At 48.4% G+C, this 21,382-nt stretch overlaps 1 protein-coding gene across 2 annotated transcripts in view; it reads right to left on the bottom strand.

Moving 5' to 3' along the window:
• FLI1 (Fli-1 proto-oncogene, ETS transcription factor) overlaps positions 1–21,382 on the bottom strand; it is a 117,200-nt gene that overhangs the window by 45,062 nt on the left and 50,756 nt on the right. For both annotated transcript variants that reach the window (XM_064375579.1, XM_021671243.2), the window contains exon 2: positions 6,477–6,688. In XM_064375579.1, coding sequence (XP_064231649.1) covers positions 6,477–6,607 — 131 coding nt within the window. In that variant the 5' untranslated portion in view covers positions 6,608–6,688. The remainder of the gene's footprint in view (positions 1–6,476; positions 6,689–21,382) is intronic.

The following is a 21,382-nucleotide window of genomic DNA, read 5'->3' as shown; positions in this document are numbered from 1 at the left end:
AGGGGATGGTGGGATAGGAGGGCACACTCCACGGCTCCTCCCCTTTGTGGATGTTGGGGAGACGATGTTTGAAAAATTCTTTTCCACATCAACCGGGCCCCTGGGGATTTCTGAGTTAGAAACTGACCTCTTGCTGTGTAGAGAAGTCAGCACATCAGGACTCATTGAAATGGAGTGAGCCTTTATGGTTATGGCCACGTATGGTAGGCACAGGTGGCAGGGCTAGTCCCAGGTGCCAGGGCTAGAGGAAAATAAATGTGAAAAGCCTAAAGAAACATTTTCCCAAATCTGCCTAACACATGACCTGGTAAGGAGATGAGCCACAAGCACCTCGATGAGGGGAAAGTGGGCACAGAGGAGGAGGGGGCTCTCTTGCTGGGGTGGCCGTGGCCACTCATTCCCTGGGCGGAACCTCCTGACTCACTGACCCAGAGAAGTTCTCCCAGTTCCACTTCCCTCCTCCTCTCTGCCACCCCCAGCTCTGTGCACACACTTGCTCCCCAGCTGGGCAGGTGATCGGTTTGGCCACCCTCCTGCCGGGGTGTTTCTCCTCTAGAACAAGGCCCTGTCCTCGGTCCCAGGCCTCTGCACTAGGACCTGCAGGCAGGTGTCTTTACGGAGAAGCGCTGGCACCATCCTGGTTCCCCACACTTGCCCAGCTGGCCCTCCTCCCACTGCTCAGGGACAGAGAGAAAGAAGGAAAGCCATACCTCACCCGCTCGCCTGCCAGACCTCCCTCCATTCTTGCAGCTCCCAAGCACCGTGACTCCGCCAGCCAGTGCAAGCCCTCCATGTAGCCATGGGGCTCCACGGCTGCCGCTTGGGGTGGGTACAGGTGAAGCCCAGCATAAAAGGCTGCTCTTTAATGAGGCAGCTGGCGCCTGTGAAGAGGGCTTGATGAAAACAAGAGGGAGGGGGAGCACGGGACGAGGTTTTGCCATTCAGCTTGCTTGCACTGCTGCTAATTTGTATTAAGACCTGCACTTACAGCTAGCATGGGGCTGGGGCCCACTGGCAGCTGATAGCACTGGGACAGGTGACAAGAGAGCCTGGGGCTGGCACAATAGAGCAGGGAGGTGGCGGTGGCCCCAAGGGGGTAATAACTCAGCACATCCCCATCTCAGGGCAACAGAGGCCACAGCAAAGCGGCGGAAGGCAGGGTAGCCCTTGTCCTTCATTTCCACCACTGGACATAGCTCTTTACATCTCGGGTTCTGTGTGTGTGTGTTCTGTGAACGTTGCTACTGATTTCCAAAAGAGCCTTGCAGTCTGTTAGGCAATGTAAAACAAGGCTGAAATCTTGGGTGTTTGGTTGAAAGGAGATTTCAAAGGCTTCTCCCGAAGATTACCTCTTTGGGCTATACGAAGATCTCTACCTACCTGGTCAGCTCAGAGCAACTGAACTTGGGTATATCATCAGACCCACACATCTGAGCCCAGCCTCACTGTCAAGAGATACCTGATGTTCACACGGCCAAACTGAGGCCTCCAGGGCTGCCTAAGTCATGCGGTTGCCTTAGGACCCGTGGCGTGTGTCTCCTGAGTAGATGCACCCGTGCAAAACTGAAGCAATCTGTATGGCCTTTAGGATGTCTGTAGGATCCATGCATAGAGGTGACTTTTTTGTTTTGGAAAAGGAGATGCAATAGCTTAAAAGCAAATTCCAAGAAAAGAGAAAGCATCACCCATGATAAAGCTGTTGCCCTAATCCACTAGCTGCTTTCATCTCCATACAGTAGACACTGCTAATTTCTCCAGGATCCTGTGTATGCCTCCCCATCCAGGTTATGTGTGACAAGTCTCATACCACAAGGTTCAGAACACAGGAGTTTAGAAAGGGGCCTTGTAGCCACAGAGGCACAAATTCCAGGGAACATGGGCTGATCTTTCTCTGTGTGGAACGTGACTCTCTAGGTGTCCAGGGCATCCAGACCCTGGGGACTGGACCAGGGAGTGGCAGGGTAGTTTAGCGCTGAACTCAGGTCCTGAACACCAGGCTCACAAGGCAAATCTTGCACTTCGCTCTATAAACTGATATTCTTTCCTTCATGGGATGTTTTCCCCAATCCCTGTGGTTGAGACAGGATGCAGCTGAGAGTTATTTGCAGACCACAGCTTGGATCAAGTTGCTGAAGTCTACATGCAACACAGAACCTATGGGCCATGCTGTCTCAAGGCAACACAGCCTAACAGAGTCAACCACAACAGGAAGATATGAAGAAAGAGCACAAACCTCCCACAACACGGGCAAGCCACACTGTCTCTGAGATCCTCAGACCTCAATCTCTGCACTTGACCCTTTGCCTCTGGGCCACAGGGTTTGCTGCTGGAGTGAAAGGCAAGTGGGCATGGTAGCTTCAGGCGCACTGCACACCTCCTTCCCGCCAGAGACACAAATGCCAATGGGTTTCCAGTGAGCCTGAAGATGTAACTCAGAAGCCCACACTGTCAAGGAACGCAGAAAAAATGCACCGTGAATCACAGAACAGTCCAGAACACCGTGGCCCGGCACAGCCCAACAGAAGTAGAATAGGAACCACATGTGCAAGCCACATAATTTTAAATTCACTAGTAGTCAGATCTTTAAAAGAAAACAAAACAATAAAATTAATTTTAATACTATATTAAAATATATAGAGCCAAAAGGTAAATCAATAGTCAATGAGATATTTTACACTTTTTCCGTACGAAGTCTTCTAAACCCAGTATGTGGTTTGCATTTAGAGCACATCTCAATTTTCGACTAACCACATTTGAAGTGCTCGGTACCAACTCTGGCTAGTGGCTGCTGCATTAAACAGCACAGATCTAGCCCACGAGCCAAGCCATCTCAGATTATATACCCTACCTTGGTTTTATCATCTGAAGTTCAGAATGATTACAATATCCTCTCCTATCTTTTTGTGTTATGGCGAATTAGACCTCTGCAAATAATCAAATCATATGCAAGTAACAAACTGCCATTATCAATAATACTCAGAGGATATGAGAAGCGTGGTGTTCAGGATGAGAGATTTAAAGAGCCTGGCGTTGGTTTCATTCTGTCATTAGTTTTTGCATAATTAAATGATAGGGTCTGACATGGTTCCACTGTAAGTGATGACATTTTTCTAAAACTCCTGGCTTCCTGCTAGCCACTAGGCCAGCTTACATGTGAGTCTTTAGAAAATATTTGTGGGGTGCTGGCGATAGCTGTGCCTAAGCTGCTTGACTCTGAGAGTCCACAGGATTATCTATGCTCGCCCAGGGTGGGTGAGAAGACGTCAGTCTTTCTGAACCTACTTTGTCACCTGCTGATAGTTTGGGTCAAGACAAGCAACTCAAAAGCAGAGGTTGCTGTTCTGTGCAACCAAAGCCAGGGAAATAACCTGTCTGTTCACTGGAATATTCGCACAGCCCTCTCTAGCTGGCTTTTGGTGTGACTGGAGCCAGGTATGAGCTGGCAAGTGGGTTCCAAAGATCAGTTTCCTCAGGTGAACTTCTTTGCCCAGGATCAGTATCCCGGAGTGCTTGAGGAGTCTCTGGGAGCAGGGGAGGGAGCGGTGAGAAGCATACCTCCTTCCCACCAGAGACACCTATGGGTCTCCAGTGAGTGTGAAGACAGAACTCAGAAGCGCATGCATCAACACAGGCTCAGCACTGGAGGGGTCCAGTCAGCAGACCTGGGTCTCTGTCCTGATCTTAAACAAACACCTTCTCCTTTGAGTCTGCTCAGCCATGTTCTCATCCAGTTATTTATTTGATGACAATTTACTAAGCAACTATTGTGTCAGGTCCTGCTCGCATGCCAAGTGAAGGAGGTGATAAGAACTAAGATGCTCTAAGCAGGGTAAAGATGAGGAAGTGCTGGTTTTGATCAGGTGGCCAGGGGAGGCCTCTGAAAAGGTGATGTTCAGGTAGAGAAACCTGAAACTCGTGAGGAAGAGAGTCATATGACTAGATGGAATAGGAATGTTCCAGAAGGAAGGAGCCCAGGGGAAGAGATTCTGAGGCAGGAAGGGGGTACCTGGGGGTCTAGGAGCAGCAGCTAGAGTCTCGTGAGGCTGGCGTGGAGGGAAGAAGTGGGATGGAGGGGTCAGTAGAGAGGATGGCGGAGGGATGGTGGGGCCACTCTAAGGGCTTTGCGTTTTGTCATAGGCCATTAAAGTGTTTTGAGCAAGATGGCTACAAATGAGGAAAGCATGGCTCTGGCTGCTTGCTGTCCAGAGAACAGACTCCAGGAAGGCAGGCAGAAGGGAGAGCAGCATGCCCTGCAGAAGCCTAGGGGAGGTGCTGCTAGCTTGGACCTGGCAGATGCAGTGGGGGTAAGGAGTGAGCGGATTCATGTTACAACAGACTACAGCATTTCCAACAGTGGGATCTGGATCTTCAACGAGCATTGAGAGCTCCTTGGGGAAGGGCCCATTTGGAAGGCATCGTAGAATAGGCCTCCTTACTGGGTGGGCATTGGCAGAAATGAGACAGTGGCACGACAGCGTGACACACAGGCAGAGAGGGGGCAGAAAGGTGCCTCACGGATGGCAAGAGGGCTGGAACCAAAAGCCTGGGAGTGGGCTCCAGCTTTGCTTCCTCTAAATCCTTAGACAAAGCACTCCCCCTGAAAGCCCCACTTGCCTTCCTGTGTAACAATGAAGTTACAGTAACCACCTCATAGGACAGTAGTGGGGAGCAAGTGACACAATAATATGGCACAATGCTCAACACACCATGTCCTACGGCTGTGAGGAGCTCCAGTGCCATCAGCATTACCTCTAGAGAGAGACTCATCTGAGGGGCTGCAGGCTCAGAACCTCTGAGCCTTCCCAAAATCCTAGGATCTGGAAAGGTGGCTGGGATCCCAGTCGCTGGTTTTGGTTAGTGGGGTTGAAATATGGTAGGGCTGGGAATTCCCACAGGCAGGTCTGAGGCCACGGGCTGCTCTGGAGGAGGTCTCCCTCCCAACCATGCTCTTTCCCTTCTCTCTCTTCCATCCAGACTGCTTTCCTCGGTGACCTCATCCACTTCCACGGTTCCTTAGAGATGATGCCCAAACCTAAATTCCAGGCCTGAAAGATTATCTGAGCTTCAGCTCCCAAAGCCTAGTAGACATTTTTATCTAGATGTTCTACCGGTTGCTCACAAGGAATCTCAAAGAGAACACTGACATCCCATCCCAAAGCATTTCCTGTCCCACCTTTCTACGGCTGCTCCCAGCACCATCCTTTAAAACGCCCAGGCTTCGGTTGCCTTTGAATCTTTCCTGTCATGTACACCCTTCATTCAACTTTATTCACCTAAGCCCTATCAATCATCTTTTTGCTATCTCCCTTATGTATCCGTCCTTTTCAGTTTCCATAATCATTACCATCACTTGGTTCAGAACTTCATAATTTTCTATGGGATATTTTACTAACTTCTTCACTTGTCTTTCTGACTCTCCCATCCTACCCTCTGTGTACAATGATTGTCAGCTCGCTAGTCTTAAGTCACTGCTCTGATGAGGTTAAGTGTCACGTCTGTGTCCACAGTCAGCCTCTGGCTGTGGAGTAAATGGCACGTGTTTTCAGCTTGCCATTCAGGCCCTCTCTTTCTTTTTATTTGCATCTCCTTGTGCCTTTGGCCCAGTAGATTACCTGATATTTTGTGAATAAGACTGATGTTCTCTTTCTTTCAAGTCCGTTCACAAGGATGACAGACTACAGAGCACTTTCCTAATTCTAATCTCAGGTACTATCCCGGCTCCTTGCCCTGCAACATCAGAGTAACTCTAGAGTAAGGAGCCATGAGGAAGTGAATAACCCAGTCCTGCTTGAGAAAGGAGGAAGCTGGTGCTCTGAGGGATTTTGATGACTTGCCAAAGGGGCAGAGGCAGGACTTGAAACCCAGCCTGCCTGTCCACCGTCCTCTTCCATGACCTTGTGAGTTTCTCTTCCTGGACCCTCCTGTCTCCATTTCTACAAGCAAAGACTGAACCTACCCAGCACTGTACCTCCTTCACGCACACCTTCAAGGTGCCTGCCTGCTCCCGGACACGATGCGCCCACACAGGTGTCTACCTTCCTCTTCACTTCTCCACTCTTACTAAAGAATGGTTTGGTCACCTTTACTCTGCTGAGACCTGCCCAGAGAGGTTAAGTATCTTCAACAGGGAAGAGTAGCTTATTGCTAAGCTGTCCCCAAGAGGACTGGATCCAGACCTGGGATTAACAAGAAATAAGTGTCCCGCGTGCATCTGCATAGGCTCTTGGGGCCTGACTCTCACCTGGCCTCTGAGGGCTGCATGGGCCCCAGACAGCCAGGTGTGCTTCCTGGCCCTACTCCACCCATCTTCAGCTCTGCGGCCCTCTCTGCCTCAGCTCTCTATGGACTGACACAGACTTCTTGACCCAGCTCCAGAGCCCCATCTGCTGCGAAAACCCTAAGAGCCAGAAGCCACTTGCTGCAGATCTGGCAACTTTGTGCCTTTACCCAGGCCTGCACAGGCCTGGCGAGCTTACCTCGATCCATTCATGTGGTCATACTCCCGCTTGACGTTGACCCTCACTGGCTGGTTGATCCACTCCTGCTGCGGTGGGAGGGGGTTGATCTTGTGGGGCTGCCCGTAGTCAGGACTCCCCGAGGCAGTCATGTCGGCCTTGGGGAGATGGGCCGCTGCGCCGTACGCCGAGTCAAAAAGGGACTGGTCGTCGCTCACCACCGACAGAGCCTCCTGCAAGGCCAGAGAAGAGACAGAAAGCCCATGGTCACCCTTCACCCAAGCAAGTGGCACTCTTGCATTGAGCTGGCAGGGTCCCAGGGCTGCCCAGGACAGCTTGTCTGGAAGTTCCTGTTTGACTCACACTCCAGGGTGCAGGTTTGCCCTCATGCAAACCTGATGGGTGTTTGCAGGTTACCTGGGTGAGGAGGGACTTTGGGCAGTAGAGTGGAGATGGAGGGCTCATGAGAGTGGATTCATTTATTGGTTCTGTAGGCTTGGACCCCCCCCCAAAAGGAGGGTGGGGATAGGGAGGCCAAGAATAGCGATGACAATGCATGAAATGCAGTATTGGGGTGGTTTGTGAATGTTAGATTCTTCCATAAACAGGAATGCTTCTTATGAGCTGAGTGAAGTCATCAGCAATGACGGGGAGATGAGATCCAGCATTTATCTTCTAGGCGAGGCCAGTGAGATCCACCCAGAGGGGTCAGGTGTTCTGCTCAAGGTCACACAGGGAAGGGTGGAGCCCAGGGCTGTGGCCAGGCCAATTTCAGTTTCCTTATTTGTAACAAGAATAAAAATAGCTTTAGCACAGAGTCGGTAGGTGGATTAAGTGAGAAGATCTGTTCTGGGGGTCTAGCCTGTAAGAAATTCTCAGTGGTTTGCTGAGGGCTCTCCAGGAGGTGCTAGTGCGTCCTATAGATCTTAGTGTTGATGACTCAGCCAGCCAAAGGATGGAGGAGGAATCTCAGACACATGAAGTGCCAGCCAGGGCAAGATCCTCCAAAAGAGGTTGTTGGGTCCTCCTACTCATATTATCCCATCACTGACTTGGATGTGACTTTGGGAGATCATGGATTAAGAAAGGAACCCTTGGCCAGGCATGGTGGCTCATGCCTATAATCCCGGCATTTTGGGAGGCTAGTTGGGAGAATCTCTTGAGTACAAGAGTTCTAGACCAGCCTGGGCAGTGTGGCAAAATTCCATTTCTACCAAAAAAAAAAATTAGCTAGTCCTGGTGACATGTGCCTAGCTACTTGTTAGGCTGAGGTGGGAGGATCACTTCAGCCCAGGAAGTCGAGGCTGCATTGAGCCATGATCATGCCACTGCATTCAACCTGGGTGACTAGTCTCAAAACAACAACAACACCTTGCACCTTTGGAGGTCTGCTACCAATCAGAACGTGAGGATAAGAGCCTCCCATTATTCCATGTCACATGGAATCACAGGCATCCAAGGTCAGGGACCAGGGCACAGTGTTCACTACGGTCACATAATTACACAAAGCAAGTCTTCAGAGAAGATGGTAGTCATCTATAATCTATATAATCTATAATTGTGAATAATAGGTGTGATAATACATGCAAAGTACCTAGAACAGTCTCTGTCACCTAGTAAGCCACGCTCAGAACATGTTAAGTATCATGATTATTAGCATTCAAACAAAGATTCTCTTAGGCCACATATTAGGGTCTGCCTGTGTCCCCACAAAAGTCATATGCTGAAGGCCTTACCCGCAGTACTCAGAATGTGAGTGTATTTGGAGATAGGACCTCTAAAGAGGTAAGTTGAAATGAGGCTGATAGGGTGGGCTCTGATCCAATATGACTGGTGCTCTTATAAGGAGAGGGAACTTGAACACACAGAGAGCCCCCAGGGGAATGTGTGCACAGAGGGACCGCAACGTGAGAACACAGCAGTCATCGGCAAGCCAAGGAGAGAGGCCTCCGAGGAAAACCAGCTCTGCTGGCCCCCTGATCTCGGACTTGCAGTCTCCAGAACTCTGAGACACTTGTCTTCCAAGGGTCATCTTTGTCCCACCTTTTGTTTAAGCCACTCAGCCCTGGTATGTTGTTACGAAACCCTAGCAAACGGATTCACCACCTTTGCTTGAAAATGTAGTGACAGGTGAACAGCACTTGTTAAAGCTGGGATTTGTCTACCTTCCTTGAGTAATTCCCATTCCTGAATTGAATGTCTTCTTCAAAATGAATGCCCTTTACATGCCTGTAGAATTACAACCTGCTCTATGGGCTGTCTCTTCTCTCCAAGGGACGTTCTCCATCCCAGCAAACAAACGGCCATACTTCAAAAAGGGAAGCTTTTCTGTGGCTGTTTTCAGCTGGGATCAGGGAAAAAACATACTGGAATCTAGGAGATCTGCTTCTGCACCAGAAGGCTTTGGATGGTGTACGTGCATCCAGAGATGCGTTCAAAGCAGAGCTGCCCACATAATATTAAAACACTTACATCCCCCAGCTGAGGGGATCTCCCTTCATTTAGACCTAAGATCTGCTGGGATCCTTCTTCATTTTCCACCAGATGCCCTCGAGTCATGCTCAGAAAAAAGCTATGCTTGTCAGAGCCATTTGTTTCTTGGTTATCATATCTACTCTCGATTTCAGTTAGAGATCAGCTCTGGCTTCGTATCCTAAATTTTGAATTGTTACCTGGGCACAAGGAGTTACGGTTCTGAGCTGAAAAGCGTGACATTGCAACCTTTCAGACAGCTGGCCGTGACTCCACGAAATTCCTTAAGTTCCACACTGGAAGGAGTGTTTCATACCACCTATGACACCTAAGTGTTTTTTGGTAATAAGGGTGAAGAACATGGACCAGAGTCCTGCTACAAAAAGACATTACATTTCAGGGATCAGGTATCATTTTCTGCTGTAGAGAATGGCTTTCATTCTTAGTTTATCATTCACGAACCTTGGAGTTTCCAGTAAAATATTTTCTTTCCCTTCCCTCTTCTAGGTTAGGGGAGAAGCTGATGGAATAGCAGAGGCAAAGAAGCCCAGGAGGCAGGACTGGGCGCAGTGATGCTCCGGAGATGGGCAGAAAGTTCCTCCCATCATTATTATCCCAAAGAGGGTGAGACAGGCAACAGTGAACACAGGATTGTCCTATCCAAGGCGACACGCAGACAGCAAAATCGAGACACAGAAAAGAGGCAGGAACAGAGAACACAGACAAAGCTGGAAGTTCTGAAGGCAGACCTGGGAGAGACTTCTTAAAGAAGTGAATGGTACACAGCTAGAAAAATCAAGTGACGGGATAAACTGTAGATGCAGAAAGGGTACAAAACCAGTTAGAACTTATTCTGGAATAGAAGTTTTCTTAAAAATGTAGTCCACAGTCAAGGAAAATCCAATAGAAGTTTTCTTAAAAATGTAGTCCACAGTCAAGGAAAATCCAATCAAGTGGCCACGTTGCAGGAGGAGAGTGTCCTGGTTCACCGGGAATGCCTCGCACTTCCGTCCAGTCTGGGCATTTCTCTCTGAGACTCTTCCCTCCTTGACGACTCACTGACACGCTCTTCCCTCATTCAGTACACATCGCACACTCCCTGACTGGATCCAGCTCCCTTGCAAGTTGTGAATACCACTGTTATCCTGCCACAATCTGCTCAAAAACCTCAGAGAGCTCCCTAGATGTGGACCACAGCGAATCTCTTCTCAGCCCCTTGTCTTCCAAGGGTCATGTTTGTCGCACCTGCCACCCTTACATTGCACAACTTCCTTCTGCTGCAACTTCTGTCCAATTCTAACTATTCTCACTGTTCCACTAGACAAATCCTACTCAGGTATGCTTCTGTGTCTTAATTTTGTTGGTTCTTTTGCTGCAAGTAACCTTTCTTTACCCTTTCACTTTGACGCACAATTATCTTCCCCATTGTGTAAGGTAAATGAGATTTTCCTGAGAGCTTCCCGTCTCCATGAAACCTTTCTGATGATGGCCTCTGACTCGTTTGAGCTGTTAACAGCTGGTGAGAATATCGCTTTGGGTATGCACACACGTGCACGCGCGTGCACACACACACACACACACACACACACATCCCCCTTCTGTTTGCAATCGATAGACAAAAAGCTTTTTTTCCCATTACAATGTAGAGAAAAGAAGTGATAGATCATGAGGGCTGGGAGGAGAGAGAAGATAAAGGAGAAGGGTTCCCCGTTTGGACTGTATTTGAAAAGCCAATATGGGCAAGGGAAGGGAGGTGAGGGCCACTAAGTAGAATAAAAGATTTGGGGAGATAAGGCCCCAAACAAGCTGATCTGAGACCCAAGTGAAAAAGCAGAGTTGGGAAGGAGAACATTCTTGCCGCTTCTGCAAATAAATGGCACCCCCTTTTGCAGTTCAAGGTTGAGAGCTTTGGGAGCACCCCAAGATTGTGCCCTTGACAAGTACACTGTCGTTTTTATGATGGCACTGGCAGTAGAGAGCCTTCTCCAAACTGCTTCGGGGAGACCAGAGTAGGGATGGAGAAGGCAAACAGGAGGAATGGCTCTGGGCAACTTGATGTGGGTGCTGCTGTCCGCAGGCGAGGAACTGCTGAGTTGACAGAAATTTCACTTACTTGCAACTTTTTACACGAGGGGTTGTTGCTATTTCATGTGTGTCTTGTAAAGCTTTTTACTTAAACTCTTAAAACTTTTTAAAGTTTAAACTTAAATCTGTTCCTTGTACTTAAAACTCTTTACAGAAATGAGCACATTGCTAGCATTCAAGAACTTTCCATCGATAAATCATCAATAAGTATTTAACTGAGGCGACAGACTGAACGTAGAAAGAACACCAGCATGCAAATTCACCAGCCATCCTCAGAGAAACGACATTCCTTCTGTTTCTAATGACTTTGCTTCTCCTATTCTTGCTGATGATTTTATTCAAGGGAAGAGAAGTTATCATTTAAAAGACTTGTGGGGTCCATGGGGCTTTATACCTTATGGGGCTATGTAAAATTGACTTCCAAGTGAGAAGGACAGGAGGCATGGGCCCCTAGCCCTGTGTGAGGCTCAGCTCTGAGATTCCTTCTTGACCCAACAATTGTCACCATGAAAGGAATCCCTGGGCTGGCTTAGTCATTGGCTTCTGAGAAGCACTTTCCTTTGCATAATGCTGGAAAGGCTGGGTCTGTGGGTCTGGAGGCTCTGACACCTCAGCCACTGAGTCCTAGATCCAGAGAGTGGCATAGGGTCCCTTGCTCCAGGCAGGGAAGTGTCCCAGCACATTTGTACCCAATGATGCCCTTTTACCAGAGAGCTCTGGCAAGGGGAGCAGGTTGGGGTGGTAGCGTGAGTTCTGAGCTACAGCAGATCACTCAACATTTGCCGATAGAAAAGTTTCCTTCCCACGCCCCCCTCCTGGTCCTGGATCCGGTGGGAGGGATGCGACCAATAACGCACTTGTCTCAGTAGGATGCATTTCCTCCTCCAGTATGGGCAAGGTGCCTTTAGCACACGACAAATACACCCTCTGCCATCATTACAGAAAACAGGTGAAAGTAGTAATCATCACAGCACTTATGAAGTACAAAACAGCACTTACATGAGTAACCTAATTTAATCCTCCTGGCAATTCGATGAGGGATGTACTCTGTTTTTTTAGATGAGAAAATGGATATTCAAAAAAGTGAAATAACCTGCTCAGTCACACAGAAAATGAGTGTGATGTAGGATACAAATTGAGGTCTACAGCCTAAGCACGGAAACACTGCTCTTTACAGGTTTTTGCTTGTGAATTTTCTGTCCTCTCAATTAGACCATACACTCTTTGAGGGTAACTCCAGTGTTTATTGTGACTTAGAGCACAATCTTGAGTCAGAGAAATTTGAGTTTCTATCCAACTTCATCCACTGCTCATCAGGCATCTAGCACAAGTGCTATGAACTTTATTTCCTCATCTGTAGGTTGGGGATAATATCAGTACCTAACCTGGTAATTCTGGATAAAGACAAAATGAGATAATATAAGTACCTAAATCAAGTACCTAAAGTTCTTGGAAAAAAGTATATACTTAAAAATGTAGCCAGGCGTGGTGGCTCATGCCTGTAATCCCAGCACTTTGGGAGGCTGAGGCAGGAAGATCATCTGAGGCCAGGAATTAGAGACGAGCCTGGCCAACATGGTGAAACCCTGTTTCTACTAAAAATACAAAACTTGCTGGGCATGGTGGCTCACGCCTGTAATCTCAGCACTTTGGGAGGCTCAGGTGGGCAGATCACGAGGTCAGGAGTTCGAGACCAGCCTGGCCAAGATGGTGAAACCCCATCTCTACTAAAAACACAAAAATTAGCCTGGCATGGTGGCACGCACCTGTAGTCCCAGCCACTTGAGAGGCTGAGGCAGGAGACTCGCTTGAACCTGGGAGGCAGAGTGGGCCGAGATCGTGCCACTGCACTCCAGCCTGGGTGACAGAGTAAGACTCTGTCTAAAAAAAAAAAAAAGTACAAAGCTTAGTCAGGTGTGGTGGTGGGTGCCTGTAATCTCAGCTACCTGGGAGGCTGAGGCAATAATCCCAGCACTGTAGGAGGCTGACGTGGGTGGATTGCTTGAGCCCAGGCTTTCAATACCAGCCTGGGTAACATGGTGTAATTCTGTCTCTATATAAAACAAACAAATGAACAAATAAACAAACAAACAAAAAAACTGGTGTGGTAGTGTGCCTGTGGTCCTAGCTTCTTGGAAAACTTGAGGTAGGAGGACCACCTGAGCCCAGGAGGTGGAGGCCGCAGTGAGCCACGATCGCACCATCCAGCCTGGGCAACAGCGTGAGACACTATCTCAAAAAGAAAAAGGTTAAAAAAAATTTTAGTAAAGGCCAATGCCGAGAAATGGCGTGAGAACCATTGGGTTGGAGATGGGTTGAGAGGGAGTTCAGATAAAGCCAGAGCGATACCTACTTCTCCACATGTTGATTGCTTAAAAGATTAGTTGCCTAAATTTCAAAATAAGTAGATTTAGTGGTGATGATAGAGTCTGAAATGCGAATCCCCTGGGCTCCTGGAGAACAGAGCTGATTTCACTAATCTGTATGTCCACTCTTCCTTTAAAACTGTGGGTGTTGTTCCATTGCAGGCTCAGCCCTCTCCCTGTCTCTGGCTTCTGAGTCCAGGCCTCTAGGTGGCATAGATAAGGCTCTGTTACTTAGCCTGAATGGCCCTGTGGATGAGGGGAGAGGCATCTGTTGCCAGATCATGAAAACTGTAGGTGGCTAACACCTCTTTATAGTGTTGCTCATACGCACATGCTCAGCGAATATCAGAAGAATGTCATGAGTACAGCTGTGCATTTGTGAATTTTTAAACTTCACTTATTTTGGAATTTGTCACATATATGTGCCTATATGCATCTTTTCTTTTCATACTCATAAATGTGTCTTCCAACATTTGTTTTCCTTAGATTAAGTCAAATGTTGCTTTTCACGGGCACATCAGTTGAGTGATGGGGATGTGGTCAGAGCCGGCAGCATGATGGCCTCGCCGATATGATGAGCAAACAATTGCATCTCCAAATAGCCCAGCTAAGGCTGAGATGGAAAAGCCTCCAGAAGTGCAAGGAAAGATGAAAAGGTGGCTTGAGGATGTCCCCATTTCATTCGGGAAGACACAAGAGAAATTTCTGCCATTGTCCTATGTGTGGGAAGGAACAAACATTTCACAGTTAAGAGTCTAGTGGAGTTAGAGGAGGCAAAATGGCAGACGTGGACATGAGTGGGAGACCCTTTCTCTCTGTTTTTCCTTACACATAGGCTGATTTTATTTCTAACACAGGAATGACCCAAGATATGAGGCCTGAGAAGCACCAATGTCCCATTGTGTCCTTTTCGTTCCTTTCCCCCATCCTGCCCTGAATCACTTAAGGACGGTTTTCCGGGGCTGACCGGCTTGGCTGGAGGTGGTTGATGAAAGGAATGTCAAAAGCAACCGGACCAAGTTCCCTGTGGCTGCACTGCTCAGTGGGTCCATTCAGCCGCTCCCAGTCCAGGGCTCTGGAACGCTAATCTCTGGCATATCCGTTACCCAGGGTCACCACAGGGAGCACATCAGCTCTGGCTTTTTATTACATTCTTTGCATAATGACATGAAGTCCCTTTTCTTGCCAGCTGGAGAGAATACGAAACGCAGACAAGACACTTGGGTGCGAAGCCCTCTGTGTTGCGTTCTCTGCCTTTGGAACCCAGCAGGCTCTGCAGCAGTGGGGGTGGTCAGCCTGGGTTGGGGTCACTCCAAGTGTCATCTGAAGTGCCAAGAGCAGGTGGCCACTGATAGCAAGGCCAAGCCTTTTGCTTCTCTCTCCTCCCTAGTTACCAGCCATGTGCCCATTTTTGGCTCCTTATTTCCACTGCATAGAGGGCGGCAAGGGAAAAGGGAAGAGGAGATAAAGTTTATGGAAAGTTGGGTAAGGAAGAAGGTGGGAAACATTAGTCAGTCACCAAGCATTAACTGAAAACTCCTTTGTACAGACCACAGTCCCATTTTCTCAAAATGGCCATCGGGACATTTCAGAAATTTGCCTCCTTCTTCCCATCAAAAGGCAGAGCTTATTTTCTTCCCTCTTGAAGAGGAAGAAGGAAGTTCCAGATAGAACTTTATGATTGCCTCAAGAAACAGCCTTGCATGACTTCTGAGACAAAGTGATAAAGGCGTTATGACTTCCACCTGCTTCTTGTTCTGTCTTGGGCCCCTAGTCTGTGGAAACGGCCACCATGCTGTGAGGAAGCTCAGATTAGCCCAAGCAGAGAAACTGCATGGAGGGGCCCACAGGAGAGGAACCAAGGCCACAGCCAACCACAGCAACAAACTCCAGATTTGAGAGTGAGGAGCCTTCAGTGAAGGACAACAAAACACGAGCATAATAGTTGGTTTACGCCGCTAGGTTTCAGGGTAATTTCTTATGTAGCCATAGTAACTGGAACATCTCTGAGCATCTTACTCAGTAAGAGAGAACCCATTTTCAAAGGCTGTAGAGGGGACTGTCTGTGTATCCTTTCACTGTGGTTATTGACGCTGGCTGGCAGAAATCAGCACCATGACTGACCAGATGGGGAAGCTGAGGCGCAAAGCATAACCTTTCTAGGTTCATAGAGTGAGGGGGAATCGATCTCAGCATTAAGGTCTAAGTCATCTGATAGGCACATAGTGGAATTATCTCCAAACAGCAACAGTAAAATGAACTACAGACAAAAACCAAACAAGGACCACTTTTTCAAACGAGAAAGATCAAATAGAACATGTATTATCTGACGACATGAAGTTTCCAAGGACTTTACTATCATCACCTCATTTAAATTTTAAAATATGAGTTAGGACCTTCACATTATTGAAAAGAAAGCTGAGGTTAAAGAGGTTCGCTCCTTGCCTCTGCCCCTCAGCTAGGAGTCTCCACACTGCTGGCTTGACTGCAAAGCTTATGCTCTGCCCTAAACCATTTCCAGTTTGCCATCTCCAATCCTAGGCCGTGGCACACAGCCAGATCTGCCACGGAGCCTCAGAGTGCCCGGCTGACTCTTCTTTTCTTTTCTTTTTTGATGGAGTTTCACTCTTGTTGCCCAAGCTGGAGTGCAATGGCGCGATCTCAGCTCTCTGCAACCTCTGCCTCCTGGGTTCAAGTGATTCTCCTGCCTCAGCCTCCCAAGTAGCTGGGATTACAGGCATGTGCCACCATGCCCAACTGATTTTTGTATTTTCAGTAGAGACAAAGTTTCACCATGTTGGTCAGGCTGGACCGGAACTCCTCACCTCAGGTGATTCACCTGCCTCAACCTCCCAAAGTGCTGGTATTACAGGCGTGAGCCGCCGTGTCTGGCCCCCGGCTGACTTTTCAAGAAATCTTGTTGAACATATCTTCCTTCCCAAGTGCCTTTCCCCTTTCTCATCACTGAAATCTCCACTTCCTGGGGAGGGGGCTTAGCAGGGGATGACCCAGAGAAAGAATTCCTAGAAGACGCAATTGGAATTATTTGCAGACGGGAGTGCTGTATTTAATGGCATTTTACAAATGAAGGGTATGAGCCTGAGTGGGCTCAGAGAGGAGGATCTCTGTATCCTCCCAGGACTCTGTGCCCTGTAACAGAATGCAGAGCCGTGGCCTTCTGTGCACCACGGACCTCCCATTCGGTGCTGCTCCAGGTCTCCCGTGGTATTTACCTTTGCCTGTTGACTTTGAGTGTTCACAGTCACTTTTTTGACCATAACCACATTTAAAGGGCATCTCTAAAGATCAAAGTTAAGTTTTCCTCCCATAGAGAATGCTTTTACTGCTGAAAAGCAAAAAGTGCTGAATATGGAAACTCACAGGATGGGAGATAGAAGGTTTGTCTGAACCCCACGAAGAGAACATCTTACAGTGTGTTTTACTTTCTGCTTTCTTACAGTGCGTCTGCCCACTGTCCAGCAGCTTTTTCTAGACGGCAGTGGGAACCACAAAAGGGTCGGCGATGCTCTACTGGGCATAATTCTTCACATTGGACCGTCCGGGACCAAGCTCCTCTCAGAGAATAAAGTAGGGGTGGCGTGACCATTAAGATAGGTCCCACGGTGTCAAAGGGACAGGGCAAAGCCAGGCTGAGATGTTGAGACTTAACTACAGTTAGGCTGCTTAGGTGTTCTCCTCTGTAAGATGGAGCCAGCATTCTCCTGCCCAGCCTGATGGGTGAGAAGGATTAAATACACACCTTACTGGAGCAAAGGTGGGATGAGAAAAATGGAAGCACTGACCAGCACGACAAAACCCAGATACCATGGGAGCACCCGCAGGGAGGGCTGCTTCTGGGAAGGCCACCTAGATGCACCCGTGCAAGTCCTGTCCCATGTATTTTCCCCTGGGACTCTATTCTGCCAGATGTCACTGGAGTGGCTATACCAGTCCCGAAAAATACAAAATACCGCAACACAGCCACACAGGTGGATAAAGTGCTGCTGCTCTGAGATTTGTCATTTCCCTCCTCTGCTCTTGGACAAAGAAAGGACAGGTGATGGGCACTGTGGCTGCTCCAGAACCCTGCTCTGAGACAAGGGGCTGCTGCCCTGCACCCTGTGTCTTATGGACTGTCATGACGTGAATGTTGTCCCTGACCTGGAGAATGCCACCTGAGGATGGGTGAGGATCTGGACCACACTGGGAACAGCCTTTTCCTGCAGAGGAGCCCTGGCCATCCCGGCTGCAGATGGGGTCAAAAGGCAGCAAACCATCGCACTGCTCACTTCCCTTCATCGGCAGCTGCTTTAAATCTGTTCTAACAAAAGGCACTGGCCACCAGCTGGGTCAATGTGGAGGTTTATTGGCTGTGCGACTTTGGGCAAGTTACTTAATCTCCGAGTTCCTGGAGATTTTTAACCATCCTCTACTGAAGGTTTCATGCTCTCTGAAGATAATAAGTGGTCAGACTTCCCTGACCACAGAGAGCTGAAAGCTTGGAAGAAGAGCCTCTGTGGGGAGTGCTTCCTCATGGGGTGAATTTCGCCCACTGCAGGGATGAAAGAGCAGCCTGGAAGCTAGGATGGAGTTCCGGAGCTTTCCTATTGCTTCAGAAAGAGGCTTCTGAGAATGTCCCTTGAGGTCTGTCTGGTCTTTATGGGTCTGACCTGGCAGTTAGACCAAGAAGATCTCAGTCTGGGACTGCAGAGTAAGAGAGGACTCTGCGTGACGAAGAAAAGGTGGGAGTCAGAACATTCCAGTCCTAAAGGATGAGCTCCCACAAGGGAAAAAGAGGCTCGTCCCCCAGGGGTGGAGGCGGCAGGTTCTGCAATTTTTCTAAGCCTTGGGGAGAGGAAGGGGTGTGGATGGCGTGTGCCTTTGGGTATCTCTTTGATTCCTGGGGTCATGGGAACTTTTCCATTCTTTTTCTCAAAGACAAATTCTAGCATTATAGGCAACCTGAAGAGAGGAACCTCGTCAATCTGGTTCCTTGTTTTCATCCCTTTTCGGTTGCTTGCACACTTCCTGGCACCTAAGAGGTGTGCAATGAATTATTTTAATAAATAAGAACCTCGGTGCACAATGGGAAATGCAGACCCTCCTTCCCTGCCCACACCTCAACCAGCCAGACTTCTCCTTCTATCTTTGTGCTTTGAGCAATTTTGATAAAGCCTTCCTCCCCAGGCTTGTCCATTTTCTTTTTAAACCAGCCACGCCCAGTGACTGTTTCTTGTTCAAATTTAAACATGGAGCCACTTTCCCCAAACAACCACTTGAGGTCCTATTCCTAGAAGCTATGATCTTATCCGACAATTTCTCACGTGGCAGTTGCCATGGCAACCGGGGCCCTCACAATCACAGGAAGCCCACGAGGAAACATGCGCATGGGGGGTGCCTTCACTCCCTTCCAGCAACACCGAGGGAACGGCCTGGCAGGAGGATGAAGGCAAAACCAGCCTCGTGAAGCAAAGGCGTCCTGCCTCACGCACACAAGCCGGGATGCGCCTGTGCCCTTTATGTGGCTGGTAGCAGCCAGAAAGAACACCACTTCAACTCGACGCACAGACGAGGCGTGCATCCATCTTATTTCGTTTCCTCTCAGGGCATGGGGACCGGGGAGCCCCTGAATCCCTTTTCCAGCTCTTAATGGCTGCTTCTGTTCTGCGATTCACGGCTAAGGAGACATGCTTGGTGACCTCATGCCCATCAAGCCAGGAAGCAGTTCCTGAGGGTGCAGTATTTCCAACTAGCACATCTGGGTGAACCGTTCTGTCCAAGGTGTTTAGTTCTTTTGTGGCCCGGGGCATATGGTTGCCATATTGTTGCAGTGACATGTGGCAGAAACCCTGTGGATGGGAGTGATGGAGGGAGGTAGGGTCTGGGGAGGTCCATTTTCTGGGAGGGCTTGGCGGCCAGGGCTGTCTCCGCCCAGTTCCCGTGCTCTATTTCATTCTGGTCCTCCTTTCCTTTCATGCTCTCTGTTTATTTTCCCTCTGTCATCTTCACTTGCTCTGCCCCATGCTCCCATGCCATCTTGCTCAGCCTCTTGTATTTTAACGTCCCATTTCACATAGTTTTTCTTCTTGTTATGTAAGACTCCCCTACATCTTTCTCACCTGCACTCCTAACCTTTGGAGGCGTATTTAATGTACATTTAATGTACATATGCAGCATCACCTGCATAGAATTGCCTCCCCGTATTCTCTGCCTAATCAAATCTCATCCATTCACCAAACTGTTGAACACCTCCAATTCTTCCTCCTCCAGGAAGTCTCCCTGCTCACTCCAGCCCAGCAGAAGAACCTCCATTCTGCTGAAGTCGGTTTTATGTTCCACCTCCACCACCAATTTAGCACTTTATCTTAGACTGCCTTGTCATATTGCTTTTATATTTATTTGACACTTGCCTTCCATTGTGGTTTTTCATAGGTTTATGTACTATCTCTCCTTGAATGTAAATCCCCCAGGATAATGTTCTTTGTGCTTTTCTGTAGACATGATTGCCACTTACTAGCTGAGTGAATTGGTCCCTTCATCCATAAAATGGGCACAATGACAGCACCCACAGGGTTTTGATGTGAAGATTGAGAAGGTTAACATGTCGAGGCTCTCCGCTCTGCTGGCGAGAGGCACAGTCCTGTCATCTTTGACATATTACCCACAGAGCCAGACCGAGGATCTAAATTCTGCATCTACCACTTGGTGGCCCTGTGACCTTGGACAAGCTGTTTAATCTCTTTGTGCCTCAGTTTCCTTTTTGGTAAAATAGCTATAATAAGAATAATGTTCTAACTCTTGCCTATCATGTAGTAAACCCTCCCTAAAAATGTAATCATCTTATAATTCACAAACTGCAGTACGGAAAAGGCACTTTATCTCTCTGGGCTTGTTTCTTTATCGATAGCATGAAAGAACTGAGCTAGATGATCCATAAGATCCCTTCCAAGGCTTCAACCCTAAAATCGATTAGTGGACTGAGTCTACAGTCCCTTTGCAGGGAACAGTTCCACTTCATGCTGCTGTTCCAGGAAACGCTTACTAGTGCCTCCTTTCACTCACGATTATCCCAGTTTGGATCATGTGTTATATGGCCACCCTGTCTATGAGTAAGCTCACATAGCTCAGTGCTCATGAGCTTCATGGGCCCATTGGTTGTGACCTTTGCTCAACCTTCTGGAGGGAATCAGGAGAACTGAGGACAGCCTGTCTCTACACGAGGAGCCAAGTGTCCTCTCATCATGGAGCCCAGACCCCCTCTCTGGTGCACAGCTGGTCCCTCCGTTGGCAGCTGCCCTGCAGGCAGTCACCCACAGGGCTGGCCTGCATCCTGTTTGACTGCAGTGCTAAGCCTGGGCAGTCCAGCACAGGAGTCTCCTGTCTCCCAGCATCCATCTACAGGAAAAGCAGCTATTCTGTGAACAATTCCTGCCTTGGTCTTCCAATGAAAACATTTCAGTGGGATTACGTGGAGATGTTTTCTTTGTCAAACTCAGTAAAGCTAGCTGAACAGAAAACCCAGCTAAAACCCGCTGACGGTTCCTAGGGGCTTGGGACTGGTTTAGTTACTCCACAAAGGGCACTGTGCTACTCTTGGAAGCTTCCAAAGGTGCCAACCTTGCCCAACAGAGCCAAGCCTGTCTGTCTTTCTCAAGGACTTATGTCTTCAGGGCAGTGAGTCTCAATCCTCCACATTATAAAAACTTGTGGGAAATGGAAAACTAACCTACCAGGTGGATATGCCCTGAGATGTCCCAAACCCCCTCAAAAATTTCTGAGCTCCTATGTCCTGTTCAGTTCCATTTTCCTCAGGATCCACTGTCAAAGCCTGCCAAGTTGTCAAGTTCTTCTTCTTTTTTTTTTTTCTAGAGAAAGGGTCTTGCTATGTTGCCCAGGCAGGGATGTAGTGGCATGATCACAGCTCACTGTAGCCTCAAACTTTTAGGCACAATGAATACTCCTACCTCAGCCTCCTAAGTGCCAAATGGGACTACATCATACCCA

The sequence above is a fragment of the Aotus nancymaae genome, unplaced genomic scaffold, assembly GCF_030222135.1.
Source record: "Aotus nancymaae isolate 86718 unplaced genomic scaffold, 86718_ANA_hifiasm-v0.15.2.pri h1tg000012l, whole genome shotgun sequence".
NCBI lineage: Eukaryota > Metazoa > Chordata > Mammalia > Primates > Aotidae > Aotus > Aotus nancymaae.
This window is presented reverse-complemented; position numbering and strand designations above follow the sequence as displayed.